General features: G+C 38.0%; 1 protein-coding gene across 1 annotated transcript; it reads left to right on the top strand.

The window, feature by feature from the left end:
- Positions 1-7339: 7339 nt before the first annotated feature.
- Positions 7340-7732, top strand: LOC145130997 (uncharacterized). Its single transcript, XM_079065737.1, has one exon. It carries the CDS (start codon positions 7340-7342, stop codon positions 7730-7732), a length of 393 nt encoding a protein of 130 aa, XP_078921863.1.
- Positions 7733-26633: the final 18901 nt, after the last annotated feature.

The following is a 26633-nucleotide window of genomic DNA, read 5'->3' as shown; positions in this document are numbered from 1 at the left end:
GCAGGAACCTCCTAGCCCTTGCAGCCGAACAGAGGGTCGGTCCCTGCGATGCCCTATCACAATGTATCACTAGTTCTCCCCCACTTGGGGCTCGAACCCTCACCAACTGATGTTCACAGTCAATCATGGCCCTGTTGACCCCTAACTAATCCATTTCGATAATTACTTTCAGTCCTCGCAATGGTATCGGAACTAGGTCGACTCGAAATCTCTCACCAAGTACATTCAAGACACAGTCCCAATACACCCTCGTAGCACTAACGGTGCGGTCATCCGCAATCTCCACCTCAAGAGGGGAATCCAAAGTTCTCAGCACTTCCAAGAACTTCTTGCTAAGCACAAGAGATATGAACGATCGGGTTGCACCCGAATCAAACAAGACATGAGCAGACATACCATTGACCAAAAAGGTCCCTATACAAGCATATAATACACATAAGCAAAACAGATACATAGAGAAGGGAAGAATAATCACGTACCAGACACAATGTCTGGCGCTGCGCGTGCCTCTTCAGTAGTCAGCTGAAATGCATGGCTCTTCACTGCTGGAGCTTCCGCCTTAGCAGGGCGTCCATCGGTAATCCTCATTGTGGCGGGTGCAGGCGCCGCCACCGCTCCTCCTCCTCCCTACAGCTTCGGACAGTTGAACCGCTTATGGTCGGTCTGGTTACAGTGAAAACAGATTAAGCCCTTCACGGGGCAGTCCCTGCTCATATGGTCCTGCTGGCCACATGCATAACATCCCGAGCCTGCGATACGGCAGGCTCCACTGTGTACCCTGCTACACTTGGCACATCGGCCCCGACCCTGCTGACCCTTGCTGGAAGTGTCTGACGTCTTAGGCTTCTTAGCCTATCCTACTGCTGCCTGAGCCTGCTCAGGCTTCCGCTTCATGCGGGATTCCAGCTCCATTTCCCGTTCCCGGGCCATCTCCAGCATTTCATTCAGGGTCTTACACCCCGTAAAGCTCACAAACTCCCGAATATCGTCCCTCAGCATGGAATGATATCGGGTCCGCCTCATTTCCTCATCAGTAGCGTATTGCGGAATCAACAAAGCTCGTTCCCGAAACTTGGCGGTGATTTCCGCCACATTCTTGATGGTCTGCTGCAAATCATGAAACTCTCGCACTAATCGTTGCACCTCAATGGGTGGCGCAAACTCCAGATCGAATCGCCGAACGAACTCGGCCCACGTCATCTCAGCCATCCCGGCTGTTCCCACCTGTCTAGTAACTTCGCCCCACCAATCCCGGTCTCTGTCTCTCAGCATGCAAGAAGCAAACCCAACCTTTGCCACATCCGGGCAAGAACTCGTGCGCTGGGCGTTTTTGATATCCGCCACCCAGCATCGACTGACAATGGGGTCCCTGACCCCGAAAAACTCTGGCACCCCACACGCCTTGAACTCCCGAAACGAGGAAGTTCGGGCCCCCAACTGGCCCGCAACAATCTACGTCCGGAATGATCGGAGTCTCTCTTCCATGATATCCATTATGCCCTCCTTAACCGTCCCAAAAATGACTGGGGTAGCGTCAAAGATGCCCCTGGTAACCTCGGCTGCAATAAGCTCGCACAGCCTCTCATCCATGCCATCTATGGTGTCACCCGATACATTCCCGGATCCAGATCCCGATCCTGATCCTCCCGCCCCGAAACGTGTCACTACCATGCTGAACTGGAATGTCATAAGTCATAACTATCATGATTTCCATAAAAGGGATCTCTCCACACCGGTCCTCCTTGAAGTTGTCAGATCTAATATTGGTTCAGGTACCGGTCCTGTGCTTTCAGTAGTACGGGCCCAATACTACCTTCCACACCTACCCGTACCTTTCCCCAAGGCTCGACCTGATAACCCTAATTTGTCCCAAATAAATCGTATTCTACCAACCACCGCATAACTTAAATCCTAGATTATTCTAAGATTTTCTCTACCCACATCAAACAGACCAAACACAACAGGTTGCCTTTTATGCATGCAAATTATACACAGAAGAGGATCAAATAGACTTTCGAATAAAAGATTCTACCCTAGGACCACAACCAGACAAGGAACAGGAAATAAGGCCAAATCAATCATTCTAAGGCTATAAGCTCCTAACCGTATATAAATTTAAAAGCATACACATAGAAAATTTCATACGATCATCCAAGTTCAAATATCAAATAGCATAACTAGCATATTGGGGATATACTTACTTGGCTCGGCTGATAACGCGCGTTGCACTCTCATCTTTTCCTTATTTAGAAAACTTTCTATGTTATTTTTGAAAACAATTTTACCCTTTCCTTAGTTTGAGTCCTGACACACCCGAGAGTATGCCCGAATCCCTCAAACCAAGGCTCTGATACCAACTTGTAACGACCCAAATTTCACAAAGGAATTTTTCATTTTTAATTAGTCAACCATTTTCTTAAAACATAAAGATTCCAATAATCGTTTTCAAAACCATCAACATTACAACATTATTATTTTCAAAACATCAGAGTGTCCCCCAAACCAGATCGGAAAAGAGAGATAGAGTGCACGCCGCATCATCACGCCTTGCCTTTACCCTTGGACTCAGAAGTACCTGAAAACAAATCCACAAACGGTAAGCTGAAAGCTTAGTGAGTCCCCCAGATCATACCCCACACAAACCACATAGCATATTAGGTATAAAGCTACCTCTACACATATCACATGTCAATCAGCCATGAAGCTATCCCTACCGTTAGCCACAAAGGCTATCTCTACCATCAGCCATAAAGGCTATCTCTACCATTGGCCATAAGGCCGTCTCTACCATTAGCCATACGACTATCTCTACCGTTAGCCACAAAGGCTATCTCTACCACATATCATGCACAAATACATATCACACCTCTACATAACAAGTAAACCAACTATCGCAAAATGGGCCGGCCTTGGTGCCTTAGACCCATTGGTATGGTGAGAAGACTCATCTCTCAATGGCTGAACTGGCAAAACTGTAATCAGATATATCCCACGCTGCTCCTCCCAAACCGCCTATAATCAATGAGTAAGTAACTCAGCATAATCCCATAAATACCCCCAGGGTCAACCCTGGTCAAAGTCACAGTCTATAGTCAAGGTTAACAGTCCATATTGACCTTGACTCATCGAGTACAATAATTCACTCGTCGGGTCCCTTGCTTAACTCGCCGACTCGCCGAGTCACCCGAGGGACTCGTCGAGTTCCTTGATGTGTACGGCCGTACACCTCTGACTGTAAACCCTTGGCCGAACACCCTTGGCCGTACACTCTTGGCCGTACACTCTTGGCCGTAGACGAGAAAACCCTCTCGACTCGCCGAGTCACTTGCACGACTCGTCGAGTCCCCCAAAGTTCGTCATGATTATGGTCCTTTCCAGTGGGACTTAAGGTCCCAAACTTTAGATCCATCATCTCCTATTGCAGATATCACGTAAAGTTGCAAACTTTACATGTATGCATAGCCTCACACGACCATAACACCCAAAACCAACCTTCAAACAAGGTTCTTATGCATGGAGAGGGAGTGAGCTCAATAAAAGATGCAACTTTATGATATTTGGGGATTAAGAAGGTCCAGATTTGGAACCATATCCTTGTGATAGGTCCATATCTAAGTTTGCTTCCACTTCCTCAAAGTTGATCACAACTCTCAAATAGAATTTATGCTTAAGATAACAGATTCATACCTCAAATCAATGCCCAAGACGAACTAGATGCTAGATCTAGTGTTTTCCCCTTGATACTTCTTCTTCAAGCTTGGAATCCTCCCCAAAATTCCAAGGATAAGCTCCCAATTGATCTTGCTTCACTCACAAGAGGGTGTGCGGCCGTAAACGTCGTTCTATGATGCTAAGGGAGGCTACTGGGGTGTATAATGACGTTTATATAGGGGGCAAACCCAAAATTTAGGGTTTTCTTTAAACAGCTCGGACTCGCCGAGTCGGACATCGACTCGCCGAGTCGGTCCCGTTCCGCGGTCATGATCTCACGACCCTACTCGACGAATTGACCTCCCAACTCGCCGAGTCCATGCATAAATCCTTCTCAACTTAAACCAGGTGTTACAATGGATTAGCACCTTATTCACATTTTCCTAAGTAACTAAGATTGGGAATTTATAAGTGTTTAGTTACTTAGTATTTATCATTAATACTTTTAATGAAGGGAGAATTATAGTCCTTGTCCTACCCGTTCGGCTAACGACCCTCCACCAGTCAAGGAAGCGGTGGGTGAGAGTGGACACCCATTAAGCTGCCATTTTATAGGCAACAACCTTATACCCCCCTTATAAACCAGCTTCGTGAATGAGGCCTACTAACGGTAAGACTGACTTGCTCTTATACATATATATATATATATATATATATATATATATATATATATATATATTAACTTATAATACTATAAAGTATAAGGGTTGAATTTTAACTTTTAAAATTCTAAGGGCTTAACTTGGAATTAAAGTATTCATAAGGGAAAACTTTACAAATTCCAAAACTTGAGGGCAAGTTTTTGAAACTATTTAAAACTATTCAATTCCATAACTTATGTGTTTAAAGTAGTTTTTAATACAAAAAACTCTTCAAGCTCCATAACTTGAGGACAAGTTGTGGAAGACTTTAAACTATTAAAAGAATGTAACTTTTCCTTTATTCATAACTTATGAAATATTTATGAGTTTTATGATTCTCAAATGTGACTTTTCATGTAACTTGAGGACAAGTTACAAAAACACATTTTAGAACCAACTCTTAGATTAAAATGGATTGAAAACAACAATTTCACATAACTTTCCTCTTAATCTAAGCAACTCATAAGAACAAGATAATTCAAATCAAACTTTTTCATGAAATTAGCCTAACCATTAAACTAATACAAAACATGAGTCTATTGATAATTAACTTTGAAATTGGATTAGAATGAACATTACCACATCAAAAACAGGTTTATATGTTCAAAAACAGCTTAGGGTAATGATTCTAGTCCAATTCCAGCCTTAAAAGTCGAAAAATATGCTGTCAGGGGGTACTACTCGTCGAGTATATGAACCTACTCGACGAGTAGGATGGGTTTCCTCATGGACTCGGCGAGTACATCAGTGGACTCGGCGAGTCCAGTGCCCAGACAACCCGAAAATCGATTTTTTCAGCATTTTTCAGCACTTTGCATCAAGTATAATTGAAAACAAGCCTTGGCTCTGATACCACTGTTGGGTTTTGAGCATTCTAACACTCCTAAGTGTACATGCAACCCTAAATACCTTGGATCTATGTTTTCTCTGTTATACATGCAAATATGAATATTCCAAGGTATTACCCTATCTAGCATACAATCTATGATACTTGGGTAATAAAAACAAGTTTGAAGACATACCTTTTTATGTAGCTTGATTCCTTGATGCTTAAGAGCCGAGTGCCCCAAGTGTGACACCTCAAATGGTTCACACAACATCAAATACACTTGGAATAACTTAGAGAGAAATGAACCACTTCATGAAATCGGCTAGCCCTCACCATACACACATAGTTCTCTGTTGATGGTCGATTTTGACTAGAATAAGATGCTTATATAGTTTGTTACAATTAGGGTTACACCATGTAAACCGTAATTGTCATGGCCTTTCATTTCCATGATCCATGGGTACAAAAACACCATGGACCATCCATGGAGCATCCTATGGGTTTTAACCCAACTTGATAATCCATGGAGCATTAGCCCACTATACAAGTATGGATGTTTTACACAATCAACCCATATATTTAATTAGTCTCCTTTTGATCACTTAATTAATTCCAAATTAAATCTTGATCAATACTAATTAAATAATCTTATTAATATATTAGAACTTATAATATATTAGTAAACCTTAAGTGTTATTTCTCTCATTTTAGTCTATCCAAATGCATGATGCCATGCAACCCAAATGGACCATGCCAATCGGGTCAAGTACATACCAAATATAGTTATGGACTTAGACACTAATCCAACACATATGACATGCCAAGATCCACTATAAAGTCTCAAGCATTGGCAAACTTTGTGGCTGACTTTAGTGATGATCTACAAGTTGAAGTAGAAATAGAAGCCAACCAACTTCTAGAAGAAGAAAACATGGGAAGATGGACACTATTCACAGATGGAGCATCATACCAAAGAGGAATTGGCCTAGGGATCATACTAAAATTTCCACAGGGGGACATCCTACCCCAAGCAATCAGCTGTGAGTTTAATGCAACCAACAATGAGGCGGAATACGAGGAACTAATAATGGGATTGAAGTTAGCCAAGGATCTTCAAATCAAGGATCTTCAGGTATTCATCGATTATTTATTACTGACTAACCATTTTAATGGATCCTATGCTGTAAAAGGAGAAATACTAGCACTATATCTACAAATCCTCAAAAATTTAGCCTCCAAATTCGAAGCATTCAGCCTAAACCAAGTTCCTAGAGAAGACAATGATGAAGCAGATGCTTTAGCCAATCTAGGATCTTCTCTTAGGATCCCGCCAGAAACCAGGATCCTGATAATGCACGTGTTGATCCCAGCGATCGAAGATCCAACCAAAACACTGAAGGATTTGGACGATCACGAGGAAACTACGAACGTCACTACAATCGAAGACCCCGATCCTCAACTTCCTTATGAGGATCCTAACATCAAGGATCCTTCCCTAACCTCAAGATCCTGGATCCAACCTATTATGGAATACCTCCATAATTACACGATCCCAAAAGAGGAAAAAAGCAACAGAGCATTCTAAACAAGGGTCTCAAGGTTTGTAATAATCCAAGGTAAATTATATAAAAAATTCATGGCAGGTCCATGCCTTAGATGCTTAGAAGATCATGAAGTTGCAGAATTTCTAAAGGATATACATGAAGGAGACTGCGGCAATCATATTGGGGGCAAATCCTTATGCTCCAAAGTGTTGAAAACAGGATACTACTGGCTAACCATGAAGAAAGATTCCTTCCTACATGCTCAAAAATGTGATGCTTGTAAAATACATAGAAACATACTACATCAACCAGCAGAACCTTTATGTCCTATCATTTCCCTTTGGCCATTCATGAAGTGTGGGATGGATATAGTAGGCAAATTACCAGTAGCTCCTGGAGGAAAAGTCTCCATGCAAGTGATGATCGACTACTTATCGAAGTGGATAGAAGCCGAAGCTTTTGTTCAGGTAAGAGACAAAGAGGTAGTCTCATTTATTAAACGCAATATCTTGACCAGGTTCGAGATCCCTGCAGAAATCATATGCGACAACGGATCCCAGTTCATAAGCAAAAGGAAAAGAGACTTTTGCATGAGTTGGGGAATCAAAATGATAATGTCCACTCTTGTTCACCCTCAAGCCAACAGTCAAGCAAAATCTAGCAACAAAATCATAGTCAATAACTTGAAGAGAAAGCTAGATGAAAAGAAAGGAAGATGGGCAGAAGAACTTCCTTTCGTACTATGGGAAGATAGGGCCACTTCCAAAATAGCCACATGCCAAACTCCATACTCTTTGGTGTTCGGATCAGAAGCAATGATCCCCACTGAAGTGGTGATCCCAACAGCAAGATACCTACTTCAAAGTCAAGAAAACAACGAAAGGACCCTGGCCCATGATCTTGATACTATTGATGAACTCAGGAATCTTGCCAAGATCCGCATTGCTACTCATAAACAGAGAATCACCAAGACATACAACAAGAATATAAAAGTCAGAAGATTCTAGATATGAGACTTGGTATTAAGGAAAACATTCCAAAAAACCAAGGATCCTAGTGCAGGTTAACTGGCACCTAAATGGGAAGAATCGTATGTCGTAGATGCTGAAGCAGGAAAGGGGGCATATTGGCTAGCTACCCTCGATGGAGATGTCTTGCCAAGATCCTGGAATGTTATACATCTTCAAGCTTATTTTATATAAGTAAGATTAGCCATTTTCCAACACACTCAAGGTACACATACTCTTTACTTTTTACCCTTTATTTTTATTTGCTCTCTTCAAATACCATTACTAACTTAAGCATCGTAGGGTGTTATCTAGACTAACGCCCACCCCTAGCTAATGTGTGTTGTGCGCAGGGACTCAAGGATCTTGACACACAAGGATCCTAAAACACAAGGATTCCGACACACAAATATCCTAACACATAAGGATCTTGACACAAGAAGATCCAAGGATCCTGACATACAAGGATCTTGACATTTGAGGACCCCGACACTTAAGAGCCCCATAGCTACAACATTCTATGATTGCAATAGGCAAGTATCCTGGTAACTAAGAATAGAGATTGATCATCTCTCCTATAAATAAGGGTACTTAATCCCCTCTAAGGTAAAGAGTTAATTACCCCTCTCATACGAGATAAGGTTTCTACGCCTCGCTTGGACGCACATTATCTAACTATGGGATGTAAATAAGGGGATCATTTAATGACTTGGCAACCCTCTTATTTCTGCACATAAGTTAAGATCCTAAAGTTAAAATCTAAGGTTTATAACATTGACATGTTATCTCAAGTTGGGATCTTTCCCAGATGATTCCTAAGGTTTGTAACATTGACATGTTATCTGAAGTTGGGATCTTCCCAGATAATACCTAAGCTTTATAACATTAATATGTTATCTCAATATGGGTCTTCCTGTTGAGTATTTGAGATTTTGAAACTGATTTGACATCTTTGATTATTTAGGGGAAGCCTTTTTAAGGTTTTATATTTTTGGTAAATATTTTATTTTCCCTATAAATAATCCTTAGGTTAACATTTGATGGGAGTTTTTTTTCCAAATTATGGTTTTCTTTATACGTTTAGATCCATATCAATATACACAAAACCTTTATCAGATTACTTGCATATTATGGTGATTGATTCTTGATCGTTCTTGATATTCCGCATTCGTCATCTCGTCATTATCCCTAACAAGTGGTATCAGAGCGGGTTCTTGTAGATCTTAGCGATTACTACAAGAATCGATCTTGTTTATGGCGATATTTTATCATGAATCTCACTTTGTTCTTCAAGTTTTGTAAGTTTTCTGATAAGAAAAAGTCAAAAATCTCGTATTATTGCAAAATCTTGTTCAGATTTGTTATCTTCTACACATTCTTTAACTTAATTTGTTCTTGATTCGTGATTTGGAAGTGAAATAGAAGACAAATTTCGTGTTTTGTCATAGTATTAGTGTTCAGATCTACTTTATCTCTCTAGGAATCATCTTAGATTCGTTTTCTCTCTCTAAAAACCATCTCAGATCTGTTTTCTCTCTCTAGAAATCTTTTCAGATCCATTTTCTCTCTCTCCAAGTTCAGTTTCTTGTTAAAGATCTAATGGATCGTTTATTGTTTGACTCCATTTTAGAACTTGGATTAAAGGTTACTAAACCAATATATGGTGTTAATAATGTGACTATGTGGCATATTCTTGGTCAATCGACATTGAAGGATGTTACAGAGTTGTATAATCTTTTTGTTGATAAGAAAATATCTGAATACTCATGTATATATATGGATGGGTTACATAAGAATGAGAAAATCGTAGAGCAATTTCGTTTTATCCATGGACACTTAGATCGAGAAAATAAACAGATTTTGGAGATGAAAAGAACTGAAAAGAAAAATGAACATGTTCTTGATGTTCTTGGCGTTCTCGATGAAGTTCATAATGTTCCTCATGTTTCTGAAGAAAAGGTAACTCCAGATGTTTTTGTTGAGGGGGAGTAAGATGTTCATACAAAGGTTTGTGATTCCAAAGTCATTAACTCCGAATCTGGTGTTACAAATAGTGAAAAATCAAGTCTTCTGAAATCGTGAAAGTAAAGAAGTTTTGTTCTATTGGAACTCAAACTGAAGATTTTTCTTGTTTTGATGATGTTTTTGAAGGAATGGTTCCTTACAGAAAGCCAATAATTCAAGATGTTCAGATTTATCGAACTCCAAAAGTTTGTGTACCAAAGGCTTGTGATGTTCAGATTCTAAAATGTAATGAACACGTTCAGATTCGAAAACCATATTTGAAGTCTCAAAATCTGAAAAGAAAGAAAGAAGAAGAAGAAGAGTAAAATGAAGAAGGTTTGGATGCCCAAGGTACAAGTTCCTCAAGCTTGTGAAAAAGTCCAGAAAGTTGAAGTCAAACATGTTCAAAGAAACTTCAGTTCTCATTTTTCTTCAGATAAAGATGTTAGAAGTTGGAGAAAAGAGAAAAGAGTATTTCGTTGGTTTAATGAAGTTTTTGGAAATTTTTGTTTTCCAACTAAAACACGGATATCGTTTTCAGAAGATGATCGCTTTTCGTCAAAAAAGTGGGTGTACAAAAAGTCTTCATCAATCTTGAATCTTAATTTGGTACCAAAGGTTTCATAAAACCTTTATAAAAAAAAGGACAAAAGCTGACAAAAATTCAGTAAAAATGGTGAATTCTTATTGAAGAAATCAATTTTTATTGATTTTTAATGGTTGGAAATAACAAAAAGGTGAAAAGTTGAAAAGATGGGCTGAAAATGATATCTTCTGCAAAAAGGGGTGAAATTTTGACATGTTGCAGTGAACAGTGGATGATAGTTGTCAAGTGTAATTTTAACAGGGGCTGTTTCGGAACTTTGAAGAAATAAAGGGTTTATTTCGGAATTATTGACAAAGATTGGTTACTTTCGGAATTATGGGTACAATCTGCCAATTAATTGAAATTTAAGGGCTGGTTTCGGTAGATTACTCAATTGATCATGATAATGAACTACGAATCAGACCTTCCACGATGAACGACGAACTACAAAACGGAATTTTTGAATCCAAAACTGAAATTCAAGTCGGAATTGATTATCAATCGGAACTGATGCTTGAGAATCAGATGTATTCAAGACTGATTTTGACAATGTGTATCAAAACCGAGACCTGTATTGAGTTCAAAATCACAATCGGAATTATCAAATCAAGAAGCGTCTGTTTGGAATCGATGGTGTACTCCGAATCTACTGTTCCTATTCCGAGCATTCGGAACGATTCGCAATCGGAATGACTCGGATTCGGAAGTTCAAAGTCGTTTGGAATCGGAGTTTAAAACCTCAAAATTGATCGGAGTCGGAACTCCGTTGCCAAGCAGGTCTCGCATTCGGAATTTATGAATTCGGAGTTTACTGTTCATCCTCCGAGCACTCGGAACGAATCGGAATCGGAATCGGTGTCTCGGAATCGGAATTTCAAGCCTCAAAATCGAAATCGGAATTCACGAAAATCGGAACCAAAATCTATCAAATTTTGAATTCGGAATTGACATTCTTTACGTTCATCTGAGATTGGTTCTGATGTTCACCAGCATTCAAAGTCAGAATCGATCTCTAGTTCTACAATCGGAAGTTCAAAATTAACAATCGATTTTACAATCGGAACTTGAAACTGCGATCGAAATTGATTTTGACTTATTAAGTCAAACAAAGCGTGTTCTTCGGATCGACTTACAGAAGATGGCACAGTTTACATCTTCGTCCCTATTCTTTCCAATCTTAACAAATTCAACCCCAGCTCCAAATTTCTTTACAATTTTTGGATTTTTACCATTTTTACCCCTTCTTTCTAAAATATTTTCACTTCTTATCCTTTTCTTTGGTCTTATTCTTTTCAACCCCTTCTAAATAATTGCTTCTTATTCTATTTATTTTTTTCTACAATTTAAAACCAAAAAATTCAAAATAATTTTTGTTATTTTTCCGGTTTTAATTTATGAAAATCCCGAAAGATCAAAAAGGATTTATTTCATCATTTGTTCAAATCTGACGGGTTTTTGAAGATCTATTTTGGCAAACTCGCTCCTTATGACAGAGCAGGTTATACAACTTACTCTATGAGATTGCGTAGATTGTTGGTGATTCTTCTTAACTTTTCGGGTTCTCTCCATGGTATTTGTTGAAGATTCACGGGGGGGGGGGGGGGGGGTGATGATTATTCAAATGGGAGTTTGTTATTAGAAGATGATATTTGTTTCTCTCGCTTTGAAGACCCTGTGTACCGATGAGTCTAACAATTTAGGGGGAGAAATGCCCAGCAGATCGAAAATCGTGATCTTCATCAGTTTCAACATCTACGGGGAGATTGTTGAGTATTTGAGATATTGAAACTGATTTGGCATCTTTGGTTATTTAGGGAAGCCTTTTTAGGGTTTTATATTTTTGGTAAATATTTTATGTTCCCTATAAATAATCATTAGGTTATCTTTTGATGGGAGCTTTTTCCAGATTAGGGTTTTCTTTGTACGTTCATATCCATATCAATATACACAAAACCTTTATCAGATTACTTGCATATTATGGTGATTGTTCTTGGTATTACGCATTCGTCATCTTGTCATTATTCCTAACACTTCCCCGGGAAATACCTACAATTTATAACATTTTCATGTTATCAGGCAATTGGGATTTTCCCCAGTAATTTACTAAAGTTTATAGCACTAACGTGTAATCTCATATTGGGATTTCCCCCTAATATTTTTCAAGAATTTTGACACTAACATATTTCTTGAAGATAGGATACTCCCTAGAAAACATGAAAGACTTGTAGCACTATCATGTTGCAAAACAAAAGTTCCTTCAGTTATTTTCCAAGTTGGAGTCATTTCCAATTGATTCTTAAGGTGGGATCCTCCCTAAAGTTTGCTAAGTTGAAGACAATCAAGGATCCTCCCTGATGAACTCCTGAAGAAAAGATCCTTCCACACGAGAACTTCAAGATCCTATGGAACCAAGGGAATCGTAACTCTACACTTCTCCTAAGTCAGAAGAAAGCAAATCCTAAAGGTCACGAAGCCTAAGGATAATCAGGTTTATCTATCCTTATTTTTAAGTTATCTCTTCTTATGCGAAGATTGAAGATTTATCATCCCAAAAGGATCTCAACTATTTTGAGATCGTAAATGGGTTAGTAACTATTTTCAGGTTATTCAGATCCTGAGAGTTCTTGCAAATCACGAACTCTTTAAGATCCTGATTATAAGGATCCTCGGAAATCCTACTGCTACAACCACGCAATTCAATCAAGCATGAAAAGAAGTATATACCAACCATAGCATTAAAAGGGTTGCCCACCAACCCCACAAAAGAAGGAAATAATAATATTGTCTTACAAACCCAAATTCATTCAAATTGTTTTTAAATAAAAAACAAATCAATCTTAAACTAAAGATTGATCGCCACCACCCGGAACCACCTTTGTCTTGTCCTTCTCTTCTCCCTCCTTCAGCTGCAATGCAGGATCCTGACTAGCTTTCACATGCTTGCTAGTCAACTTGGTCAGGGCCTCACGCCATCCGGCCACGTTCCAGGATCCCATATTCTCCTGATCCTCCGCAAGCTTGATCTTCGTCTCCCAAACAGCTGCTGTAGTACTAGCTTTCACCTCAGTTATGACCTCATCCATCTCAGCCGCATGTTCCTCCTCCTTATCATCTTTTTCCTTGAACATCATCTCCACCCTCTATAGAAGCTCCTTGTTGATCTCCTCTTGCTCCCTCAAGGCATGCTCTATTTGAGCAAGCTTTGCCTTAGAATCCTCATTAGAATGAGAGACATGATCAACCACCTATAAAAAGCAACAATAAGTAGAAAATCAAATTTGAACAAGGGGAACACGAAAACACTTACAAATTGGGAGAAAGAAATCAGCTTCCTTAGTGCTTCATTTGTCCCTAGATTCTCAAGATCCCAGATATTAGAAGATTTTCTCTTACGAGATGAGGAAGGCTTCACAGGAAGGTAAAGTTGGGTCTTCTTGGCGGGAGCAGAAGGTGGGATCCTTTCCTTCTTCACAGCGAGAAAATCACTAGACATGTCATCCATAAGATCAGCCAAAGCGAAGCGAGCACTAGAACGAGTAGTTTTAGATCATGCAAACCATGAAGGATCCTAGTAAATTCAGGATCCTAATATTGAAGTAAACAAATAGAAAAGTATCCTAACCGGTAGCCATGGAAGCAGTCGTAGATGAACCTTCCTGAAGATTTGCACAATCAAACTTGAATGTCCTAAAACCAGCTGGTAGAGCGAGAAAGCCTGCAACCTTTGCCTCGGTATCTTCAGCTTCAGAAAAAAGCTTCTCCAAACTTCAAACCTGCATTCAAACAAACAAAATAATATGGGTAAGTTTTAGGATCCTCAAAACCAACAAGCGAATCCTACCCTCTTTAGCCCAAGTTTTAGGCAAAAACCCTCCACCGACGATAGAATCACGCCTCACGAAGAAATACTTCTCCTTCCAGGCTCTGTCATTGTGTTTCGATTTCAGAATCAAAGGGGACTAATTAGGATTGATATTGAGTAAGATACGAGAATTTCCAAAGGCGGAAAGTTCATAAACGAAAGCCAACTGAAGAAGACCTATTTATTGATCATGGGAAAGATTTACTTGGTCAATCCAAGACAAAATCCTCCAGATTACAGGCATGGTTTGAACAAATGAAAGTTTAGTGGCTTAAAAGAACTTGGAGACAATGCCAGAAAATGGATACTTTAAACCAAGGGAAAAAGGGTATTCCGGAAAACATATCCATGAGGAAGACGCAAAATCGGTTTGAATAGAGGCATCGAAAGGTTTGAAAACGACATCGGAAGGGAAAGCTCTTATAGACTTAAGGTATTGCATGTCCTCGTCATCAAAGGAACATACCTCATTGTAGGTCAAGATCCCTTGATCGACGAAATCACTCTCCGACAGAGCAATAACGTTGGCACGCGAACGAGTCATCTTTTTTCCCATGGACGACTACAGAAAAAACAAAGGAAAACAAGGAAAAAGGGAATTACCTCTGAAGGCGATTATGGATGATCGGAGGGAATGGTAAAGAAGGTGAAAGAAAATGACGGTTCCTCACCCTACTTAACCTAGCCGCAGAAGAAAAAAGATATGGTTTGACTGAGCAATGATTACTCTTGATCGGATAAATCCTATCCAATTAAGATTTGAAATTCAAATTTCCTATCTCTTTCTCTTAATTATTTTTAATTTACCTAAATTATCCCTTTAAATATTGGATAAACTAACCTTAAAAATTTTGTAGGAATAATTTGGGGGCAATTGTTAAGGCCAAGATCCCATAATTACAATTAGAATCCTCAATATTTCCACAGCCTCAGGATCCTTAAACATACTTCAAGATCCTGATTATTATCATTTATTTTCCTAACATCTATAACGGCTATATTCTTATTTATTTTTCTCACATGTGCAGAAATACTCAACTAAAGACTTATTCTCAACGAAGAATCATCTTGAACAGGCAAAAGACTCGGAATACCAAGTCAAATAATTTCTATTGGCTGATCTCTAAGGATCCTGGAAATATCATACTTCTTGTTATTAGCATTAGAATATAAATAACACATGTATTCATCACACTACAGACACACTTAGCTCATCTACGATACTTGTACTTAAAGGCGGGTGATCATTATCACCTCCCAAGGTTTTATGCCGAAGATCCTATCAAGGACCAAGGGCTTTCCTTGTAAACCACTCGTGTCACTTTGATCATCATCTTGTCCTTGCTTTACCCTAAACATCGTAGCCTCTCATACAATTTGGTTGATTATTGATTGTTCATTTTTTTTACCAAAACATTAATGACTTCAAATTTTATTTTCTTGATTATATTTTCATAATTTTAATTATTATAAGATAATATTATAAGGTTCATAATAAATTTTATAGAGCTTTTGAGGTTGAATTTATAAAATTTAGGTTTTAGGGCTTTTTGGATTTTGGGATTTAATAATCTTTGGATATCAAAATAATTTGAATTTTTGAGACTTCAAATTATTTTAGAGTCTTATAACTCTTTTCCTGTTATAAAAATACTTGAAATTTGTTTTTTTTGTCGGTTTATTGGCATTCTATGTAGTGATTGCAAGATTCAAGAGAAACGAAAGAACCAAGTATACTAGTCCTAGTTTTCAACTTTAACTTGAGTTCCTACGAGACTCCGACCTAATTTCTACTACTAGGTCAAGTGCATGATGTGTCTACATGAATGTATAAAGATGCTCGAGTCAAGGAATGACCCAAATTTGATAGTCACTACAGTTAAAGTAGCTGTAGAATTCACATATCAATGTGAAATCTAAGTACACTATCCTTCGATTCTACTTGTTTCCAAGTTTCTAGTAGGTCATAACTTAGCTTCTAGTTTCTAAGTCTATAATATGTCGTGCCTATACGTGCAACTAAGTTTATTCAAATCTAGAATAGACTCGAATTTTGACGGTTGTCACATCTAGGGTTTTCTAACTCATCTATATAAAGACCCTAAGGGCTGGGTTTCGACCACCTCATAATCCCTAAGGATAGTTGTTAACACGCTGTCGCGCACGTATTAAGCAAATAAATTTATTACTGTTGGTTGCACTAAAAAGAGAGCACCGAGAAGCAGGGTCAAATCCTCAGGGACACAGCCTAAAAATCAATGCCTTTTTGCATCAGGCACATTCTAGTCAAGAAACAGAATATGTCAAAAGGGGGGTTTTGATTAAAACTAAAAACTAAAATTTCAGTGATATTAAATTAAACGAAAACCAATAATAAAAACGATTTCAGCTTTGCTACGACTTTCCTAATCATGCAACTAGCCCAGATCTGATTATTTGAGATGCGTTCTATCTAAGCCGATACTGAGAAAACCTAACAAGCTATAGTATAATCTATTTTACCTATATTAGTTAATCAAAAAAAGCTCTTTGAATTCACCCTAACTTTTTACTGTTCAATTAAACAAGCTCTTAATTAAATCAGAAAAATTGCATTAACTTTTGTGTAAAATTCCTAACAATACCCAATACTTCTCACAAGCTCGGAAGCGTAAAGGTATGATTTTTACAGTTTATAATAAAGTCAAATCCCAAACACGAAACCGGTTTATTACTTGTTACTTATTACGAGTTAATTAGAACAATTACGAATTCTATTGACTGATTAACATGAATGATTAAATCCTAATTAGGCAGTCAGACTAACAAGAATTTAAAACCAAACATTCATTAAGAACAAAACTAAAGAATCTAGATAGAAACACAAATTAAAAAACAGATCTAAAGACTAATCACATGAAAAGTACTAGTCTATGCAGAACTGAAAACTAGGGTTTTAGCCATACATGGCTAAAATCTGATAAAACTACTAGAATTAAGCATTAAACAACTAATCTTACTAATCTAATTAAAGATGACGATCCACAGTCTTCAAATCTTCAGAAATCGTTGAAATCGGAGAAGAAACACCTCCAAAATCGTCTTTTTCATTGTCTGGAGCCTCAGGAGTCGACTAGGGTATGAAATCTTCTTACTGGAATGCTATGTGTGTCACACCCCAAAACCGGAACGGCGGAAACGTTCGGGGGTGGAGGACGTCATGTTTAGTATCACAAGATATGCATTATAGTAAGCAAGTAATGAACAACCATTTCATTTAGAAAGAAAGTGTTTACAATGTGTGTGTTCACAAAACATAGAATTCATAAGCAAATAACAAAACAAGACTTGAAGCTATAATGCTCCATCTTCTGAATTCCCAGCATGAGTACCTGTCTACTAGGCTCCTGAGAATACAAGTTATTTGAAAGAGTTGATCAACATTTAAGTTGGTGAGTTCAAAAGATTTTAGTGATGTGAGTAAGTTGTAAAATGTAGAAAGTTGTAAGTTCTGTTTAGAAAAGTTCGCCTGTTCCTCTAGAAAATCCTATATTTCGTACTTTAATGAAAGATAAGTAAAAATGACTCTACAATCCTTTCTATGAGTACTAAATGGATACAAGTTATATAAAACTCAGAGTAAACAAACAATCGACTGTGTGCATCTGCCCTAAGCCCACAACCAAACAAGGAACAAGAAGTAAGGCGGGTTGCACACATCCCATTGGTTGTTAGATCATTGTTGTATATAACCCTGGTGTATTCACTTGTTACTCATGGAGTTAATTGTAATGGTTTCTTTATATTTAATGAAAAGATTCTTTAAGAAAACCCTTATTTCTTATAATAAAATGGTGACCACAGTGACTACTTTTATAATAACGTAGTTTATACTGGATATATATGATCTAATATCGGATAGAAAGTTAACTGGGTGAATCTGCCCTAAGCCCACAACCAAACAAGGAACAGGAAGTAAGGCGGAAAGCACACATCTAACTACCTATTGGGTATTAATGATATATAACCATGATGTATAAACTAAAGTATTATAGAGTTAATCACCTAAGGTCCTTTAAGTTTTACTGGTTTAATAAAATGGATTAAACCCTTTACTGGTTAAGTTTCTAGTTTTGTATACCAAAAGTTCTGATTTGGAAAGTACGTTTTGTACTAGAAAACTGTGCATTGACACTGTGTCTTATGACTTGACCCATACCTCGTACCCTTATGATGTCTTAATGTATACTAAGCATATATATATATATATATATATATATATATATATATATATATATATATATATATATATCTAGAATCGAATAGAAAATAGACTGGGTGAATTCGTTCCAAGCCCACAACCAAACAAGGAACAGGAAAAGAAGCAGGGAGCACACATCCTATTACCTGTCGCATCCTATTGGTATATATATATATATATATATATATATATATATATATATATATATATATATATATATATATATATATATATCCTTTGATGTATACATTAAGGAATCATAAGGTTAGCATTATGGTCCTTTCTATTAAATGTAGCCTTCTACCAAGGCATCTACTGTTATGTGTTAGACTCGACTGTTCTGTTTGTCGTTTGTAAAAATGTAAGTTTTCCCTAGTTTATAACTATCTTAACTCGAAAATAGTTTGCATTTGACTTTCAAGTGGTACTGTCACTTTATGAAAGTAATGGGGAATGTAAGTACACAGTTGTCGTTTATAATGACATGCGGACGTACTGATGACCTAAAACATGTTTGTTTTATTATGGTCATAATGTGAAGGCTAGTACCCCTACTAAACGCTCTCCATGTTTAGAGATTAAGGGAACCAAACGCGACCTCTGCAAATTCTTGCAAGCCGTGTAATTCACATTCAAGTTATATGATCATGTATACCCAATATAACTATCACCTTTTGTTTAAAACAATGAGTTAGTGATTCATTTGTATAATTAGATCCTGTATGTTCTCATGCTATAGCAACCTAGTTTGTTTGTTCTGTATGGTATTGTTTGTTTCTCATCATAGTATTATCTCTGTATGCTATCGTTTGTTTCTCATAATAGTATCTCTCTCTGTATCTAGCATGAACTGAACCCCTAAACTACACCCCTTATAGTTTACTAGCAATTTACTTGTACTGCTGTTGAAAAGACTCTTTTTCTACGAAGTTATGTTGATACCTTTAAAAACGGAGTTTTGTTAAACTATAAAGTAACATAACTTTTAAACGAGTTTTTGAAATGTTTTGACAACTTATAAATGACATAACTAACATTTTGAAAGATGTTTATTACAAAAAATTACACAATTATCATCGTGTTCAACTTGTATTCCCCCCCCCCCCCTTAAAACATTTAAAACAGTTAAAAGATTCATTACGGGGTATGAACTCACCTGATGTGGGTGATTCAAACGGGTATGCGTATAAGGATGAGAAGTTCCACGAATGAAGTCCCGAGACACAATAAGTCCTAAATGACATATATTGGCTTGAATATAGTGTTTATAAGCAACTATATGAAAGGAAACACCTTACGGGACTAGGAAACACTTTGTCCAAGTGTTGGAATCACATGTGATTCACTAAATGGGAGTGTACGGCAATATTGATGGGTGTGCGGCCATGGGTGTGCGGCCAAGGGAGTGTGCAGCCGCACACTCATGGTAAAGAGTGCACAAAACGTTTTCCAAATGGTAGGGAGGTTTGTGGGACTATTGCTCAACAGGTGGTGAAGCTAGAAACACATTTTGGAGGCCATTTTGGGCTCTTTTAAGGGGTGTACGGCCACACTTGGGTGTGCGGCCGCACACACCATAAGATCATGAGTTCTGGTCATTTCTAAGGAAACAAGTGTTCTTAACAAGATCTAAGCTTAACGAAAGGGTACTTACGATCCGGAAGCTCGAGAAGGTCCAAAATCATCAATAACTAGTGTGTGTTCTTGGTGTTCTTGGTGTAACTTGAAGATCTAGACAAAACATGATTTCAAATGGATGAAATGAAGGGATGTACCTAGTTTATGAAGATTAACAATAAATCGGGAGAAGAACACTTACCAAATCGAAGATCTAAGCTTAAAATCGGATGGTAGTTGAGAGCAAAATCGAGTTGTAAGCTTGGGAGGGTGAAAAGTGATGAAAGGAGGTTGAGTCTACCCCTTGTACACGTGAGTGTGCTGCCAGGAGAGGGGTGTGCAGCCGCACACCCATGTGTGCGGCCGTACACTCCTTGTGTTGGAGTGTAAGGCCCGGTTTTGATGCTAGAAGTGTACGCGATCCATTCCTATGTTCAATGCTCGAATGTACTAACCTTTGGACCTTTAACTGGACTCTAAACAAGGCTAAATGATAGCAGAAATGAGTTTGACATTCAGTCGAGTTGGCTGGCGGAGCTTTACCAGGCAAAAATTTAAAATTTTTCGGGTTGTCACATCATCCCCCCGTTAGATGGAATTTCGTCCCGAAATTAGCTTTCTTAGCCGTACTGTTGGGGTTTCGCTCCTCTGATTGGCAGAATACCCACTCGTAGACTTGGCAACTTTGCCCTATCGTTAATGGTAGGATTCCTACTTGGTCCATCTATCATTATCTCGTGTATACAAGTCGTATATAATTAGAATTAGTTGGACGGTTGGATGTACGACTCTGCCCCAGGTCCACAACCAAACAAGGAACAGGAGATAGGGCGGAAACACACATACTAAATCTGTGTAATCATAATCATATACCACCCCCACGTATATACTGAATAGTGATAGGTGGGCTGTATTCGTCCATAGCCTCTGTGCTCGAACTTGGTCTGTTGGATGAGTGGTATTTCGTGACGGTCTGCGGACATCAGACGATAAGGTTCCGGAGGACAAAGTACTCTTCGCATGAGTACTTCGGGGTTTAGAATACGAAAGATAAAACTGAGGCTTAGGTCGGACTATCGATACGAATGACGAAGGTTTCACGAACTTGACGGTCGTGGCGATAGAAACATATGAACTTAGTATGGTGAGGACCACGCCAATTCATGATAAATGATAGTAACGGATTCTTTACTGAACAAAGTTTTGGCGAATTTAAAAGAAACATCTGTTATACGATGATGAACTTCCCTAGTGTGTTCGACAATGTACTCCTAGTGTGTTCGGCAATATACTCTTTGTAAATGTTCCAGTGCTTTCTGTTTTCCTTTTGATTGTTAACACTTCTACGTATCGTACCTCTATGTATGCATACATACAAATGAAAGTGCTTTGATAATTGGTGATGATATTTTATATCATGATCCTCCTTGGTACCACTACGATCGCCTGTCATATACAAGTTATGAATATTTAAGATAAATAGGACAATCGACTGAGTAACTCTGCCTCAAATCCACAACCAAACAAGGAACAGGAATTAAGGCGGAATCACTCACTCTAAGTCTGCAATATCTTAGATATGCACATCCCTGATGTATATGCTAAGCCATCATAGCTTCTCTAAACGGATCTTTTAGTCCTCTTGAATACTGTGACCTATTTCAATATGTGGGTTTTTATAATTAATTTTTAAGTGTTTTCCCCAAGTTTTAATCTTATATGAATATAAATTAATTTTTCAAAGTAATTACTATTTCGAGAACGTACCGCTGCTCGTTGACGACTCCGAGGTTGATTCTCCTGCGGTGATCATCAGAATGCGTCCATCCGCGCCTGAGTTCTTTGTTATCGGGCAGTCCCTCTGACAGTGTTCAGTCTCACCACAGCCATAACAGGCTTGGTTTTCTTCAGCTCCGGGGACTTGGGAGATCGGTTGAGTCAGTGCCCTGCAGAAACGGACTGTGTTTCCCTTTCTGTGGCAGTTCAGACACTGCATTTCCCGACATACTCCGGTGTGGTGATAGTTGCACTTTCCACACTTTGGGAGAGTTCCAGCATATCGACTGGCAGGTGCTGGAGCAGCAGGTGTTGTAGCGGCGTACATAGTACTCGCTTGTTCTTCTTACGGGGTGTCCTGTGTTGTTCGCTTCTTCTTCCTCTTGTTCCCCGACTTCTGATTATAGTCCTCTTCCCTCGATGGCTCGGGAATAGGGACTTTTACACCATGGCGGACTCCGTGGTCGATGAGTCGCTGAGCCAGGCGTTTAGCACTATCGAATGTGGCTGGTTTAGAAGACAACACATTTCCTTGGGTCGGAGCAGTCGGACTCCAAATGTATCTTTCTATCTTCTTGCTCTCCGGGGTAACCATCCCGGGACATAGAGCTGCTAGGTTACTGAACCGGTCAGTATAGGTCACTATGTCTGAGCCGACCATAGTGAGCTCCCACAGCTCTTGTTCCAGCTTTTGAATTTCTCTTAACGGGCAGTATTCCTCCCGCATTAACTCTTTTAGGTTTTCCCAACCTATTGAGTTAGCCACTGATAGGGTCAGTGACTTAACATGGCTGTTCCACCATGTTAGGGTCTTGCCAGAGAAGGTGCAGGCAACAAACTTCACTTTGCTCTCTTCTGGGCACAAACAGATTTCGAAGATCGACTCTGTTTTCTCGAACCATCGCATCAGAGCAATGACTCCGCCAGTCCTATTAATGGACAATGGCTGGCATTTGGTGAAGTCCTTGTAAGAGAACTCTCTCGAGCGCACGGGGACCTCACCTTGAGCAGAATCAGTAGGTGTTCCACCTCCGCTGGTACTGGTGGAGTGATAGTGAGCCATGGCTGTTGCCACAGCCGCAGCCACTGCAGCGTTTATAGCTGCCATATTGATTTGCGAAGGAGGTGGCGTTGGAGTTATCAGAGTAGTGCGTCTATTTGATCTGCGAGGAGGCATCTTTGCTAAAAGAATACAAAGATGAGACGGAATAAGTCTAAAGCAATGGACACAAGCCGAAAGCTAAAAAGACAAGGTTATCCTAGTTCTGGGTGTATCGGGTCCTGACTTCCACAGGGTTCTAGAAATAATTCATAAAAGAGTCTATACCGAATAAACTTTATGAATTTTTGGAATGATTATCCTCGAATGAATATATGTTGCCTGAATAACTGTTACCATCTGTATGTAAGAAAATAATCTTAACATATAATGTGAGCAGTTTTTCCACTCGCTCATTAAGTTAACAAGATTATTATTTATTAGTGTGACGTGTAAGACGTTTTGGGTTACTTCCGTGGATCTTTCTTTGAAAGCTTCTCATGAACTTGATCTCATTTCCTCTTGACTCTTCTGTTGTCTACTATGAGGAAGTGGTTACGTCTATCTGGGTTTGTCGTGCGAGAATGGAAGTGATTAAAGAATCTATGAGATTTAAGGTAACTTTATGGGGTGATCCTTACAGACTCCTTCTATAATTGTACAAGGTATACAAGTTGTATATAACTTAAGACTAAATAGACCTTCGAATAAGTGATCCTACTTCAAAACCACAACCAAACAAGGAACAGGTAGTGAAGCGTAGATCACAAATTCTAATTCTATAAAATCCTAGTTATATATAACCTTGGGAGTATACACTGCAAGATTATAGACCTATCCGTAAGGGTCTTATAAGTTATCACATAAGTTATTTATATGGTGCCTAAAATACTCCTATAGTATTTTAACGTAATGTACTTGGTATGTTTTAAACTTGTTATCACGTTATAGTATCATAGAATACTCCTATAGTATTCTAAATCTAATGTACTTGTTCTAGTGTTCTCTTGGCTTAGTATTTGGTAAGTTTTAAGACTGTTGCAACACGACATCACTCCCAAACACATGTCGGTCACATATCGAATGAATATAGTTGATCAGGCTATATTGATCCTAGCTATGATTACATAACTGTTCAGGTTTGACGACAGTGTTCAACCTTTAAATACTTTAGTTTTGTTCTTCTTGTGATACTTGTTCTAGTATGTACATGTATAAGCAAGTAGGTATATTTTTATAACTTATCGTTATACTCTTAAAATATATCATTATCCAGAGCACTTAAGCCCCATTGTATTTATAGTTGTATATCTTTTATCGGTTGATATACTTAGTTCACTATAAACAATGCTCTGATACCAATCTGTCACACCCCAAAACTGGAACGGTGGAAACGTTCGGGGGTGGAGGACGTCATGTTTAGTATCACAAGATATGCATTATAGTAAGCAAGTAACGAAAAACCATTTCATTTAGAAAGAAAGTGTTTACAATGTGTGTGTTCACAAAACATAGAATTCATAAGCAAATAACAAAACAAGACTTGAAGCTATAATGCTCCATCTTCTGAATTCCCAGCACGAGTACCTGTCTACTAGGCTCCTGAGAATACAAGTTATTTGAAAGAGTTGATCAACAATTAAGCTGGTGAGTTCATAAGATTTTAGTGATGTGAGTAAGTTGTAAAATGTAGAAAGTTGTAAGTTCTGTTTAGAAAAGTTCGCCTGTTCCTCTAGAAAATCCTATATTTCCTACTTTAATGAAAGATAAGTAAAAATGACTCTACAATCCTTTCTATGAGTACTAAATGGATACAAGTTATATAAAACTCAGAGTAAACAAACAATCGACTGTGTGCATCTGCCCTAAGCCCACAACCAAACAAGGAACAGGAAGTAAGGCGGGTTGCACACATCCCATTGGTTGTTAGATCATTGTTGTATATAACCCTGTTGTATTCACTTGTTACTCATGGAGTTAATTGTAATGGTTCCTTTATATTTAATGAAAAGATTCTTTAAGAAAACCCTTATTTCTTATAATAAAATGGTGACCACAGTGACTACTTTTATAATAACTTAGTTTATACTGGATATATATGATCTAATATCGGATAGAAAGTTAACTGGGTGAATCTGCCCTAAGCCCACAACCAAACAAGGAACAGGAAGTAAGGCGGAAAGAACACATCCAACTACCTATTGGGTATTAATGATATATAACCATGATGTATAAACTAAAGTATTATAGAGTTAATCACCTAAGGTCCTTTAAGTTTTACTGGTTTAATAAAATGGATTAAACCCTTTACTGGTTAAGTTTCTAGTTTTGTATACTAAAAGTTCTGATTTGGAAAGTATGTTTTGTACTAGAAAACTGTGCATTGACTCTGTGTCTTATGACTTGACCCATACCTGGTACCCTTACGATGTCTTAATATATACTAAGCATATATATATATATATATATATATATATATATATATATATATATATATATATATATATATATATATATATATATATATATATATATATATATATATATATATATATCTAGAATCGAATAGAAAATAGACTGGGTGAATTCGTTCCAAGCCCACAACCAAACAAGGAACAAGAAATGAAGCGGGGAGCACACATCCTATTACCTGTCGGATCCTATTGGTATATATATATATATATATATATATATATATATATATATATATATATATATATATATATATATATATCCTTTGATGTATACATTAAGGAATCATAAGGTTAGCATTATGGTCCTTTCTGTTAAACGTAGCCTTCTACCAAGGCATCTACTGTTATGTGTTAGACTCGACTATTCTCTTTGTCGTTTGTAAAAATGTAAGTTTTCCCTAGTTTATAACTATCTTAACTCGAAAATAGTTTGCATTTGACTTTCAAGTGGTACTCTCATTTGATGAAAGTAATGGGGAATGTAAGTACACAGTTGTCGTTTATAATGACATGCGGATGTACTGATGACCTAAAACATGTTTGTTTTATTATGGTCATAATGTGAAGGCTAGTACCCCTACTAAACGCTCTCCATGTCTAGAGATTAAGGGAACCAAACGTGACCTCTGCTAATTCTTGCAAGCCGTGTAATTCACATTCAAGTTATATAATCTTGTATACCCAATATAACTATCACCTTTTGTTTAAAACAACGAGTTAGTGATTCATTGGTATAATTAGATCCTGTATGTTCTCATGCTATAGCAACCTAGTTTGTTTGTTCTGTATGGTATTGTTTGTTTCTCATCATAGTATTCTCTCTGTATGCTATTGTTTGTTTCTCATAATAGTATCTCTCTCTGTATCTAGCATGAACTGAACCCCTAAACTATACTCCTTATAGTTTACTAGCAATTTACTTGTACTGCTGTTGAAAAGACTCATTTTCTACGAAGTTATGTTGATACCTTTAAAAACGGAGTTTTGTTAAACTATAAAGTAACATAACTTTTAAAAGAGTTTTTGAAATGTTTTGACAACTTATAAATGACATAAGTAACATTTTGCAAGATGTTTATTACAAACAATTACACAATTATCATTGTGTTCAACTTGTATTCCCCCCCCCCCCTTAAAACATTTAAATCAATTAAAAGATTCATTACGAGGTATGAACTCACCTGATGTGGGTGATTCAAACGAGTTTGCGTGTAAGGATGAGAAGTTCCACGAATGAAGTCCCGTGACACAATAAGTCCTAAATGACATATATTGGCATGAATATAGTGTTTATAAGCAACTA

This window comes from Lactuca virosa, chromosome 8 (assembly GCF_052849685.1).
Source record: "Lactuca virosa cultivar CGN04683 chromosome 8, Lactuca_virosa_CGN04683_v6, whole genome shotgun sequence".
In the NCBI taxonomy this organism is placed as follows: Eukaryota; Viridiplantae; Streptophyta; class Magnoliopsida; order Asterales; family Asteraceae; genus Lactuca; species Lactuca virosa.
The sequence above is the reverse complement of the archived record's forward strand: the minus strand, read 5'-3'. Positions and strand labels throughout refer to the sequence as shown.

What these genes read in the sequence shown, in the direction of transcription:
- LOC145130997 (XM_079065737.1), top strand. Translation starts at nt 7,340, where the DNA reads ATGTCCACTCTTGTTCACCCTCAAGCCAACAGTCAAGCAAAATCTAGC.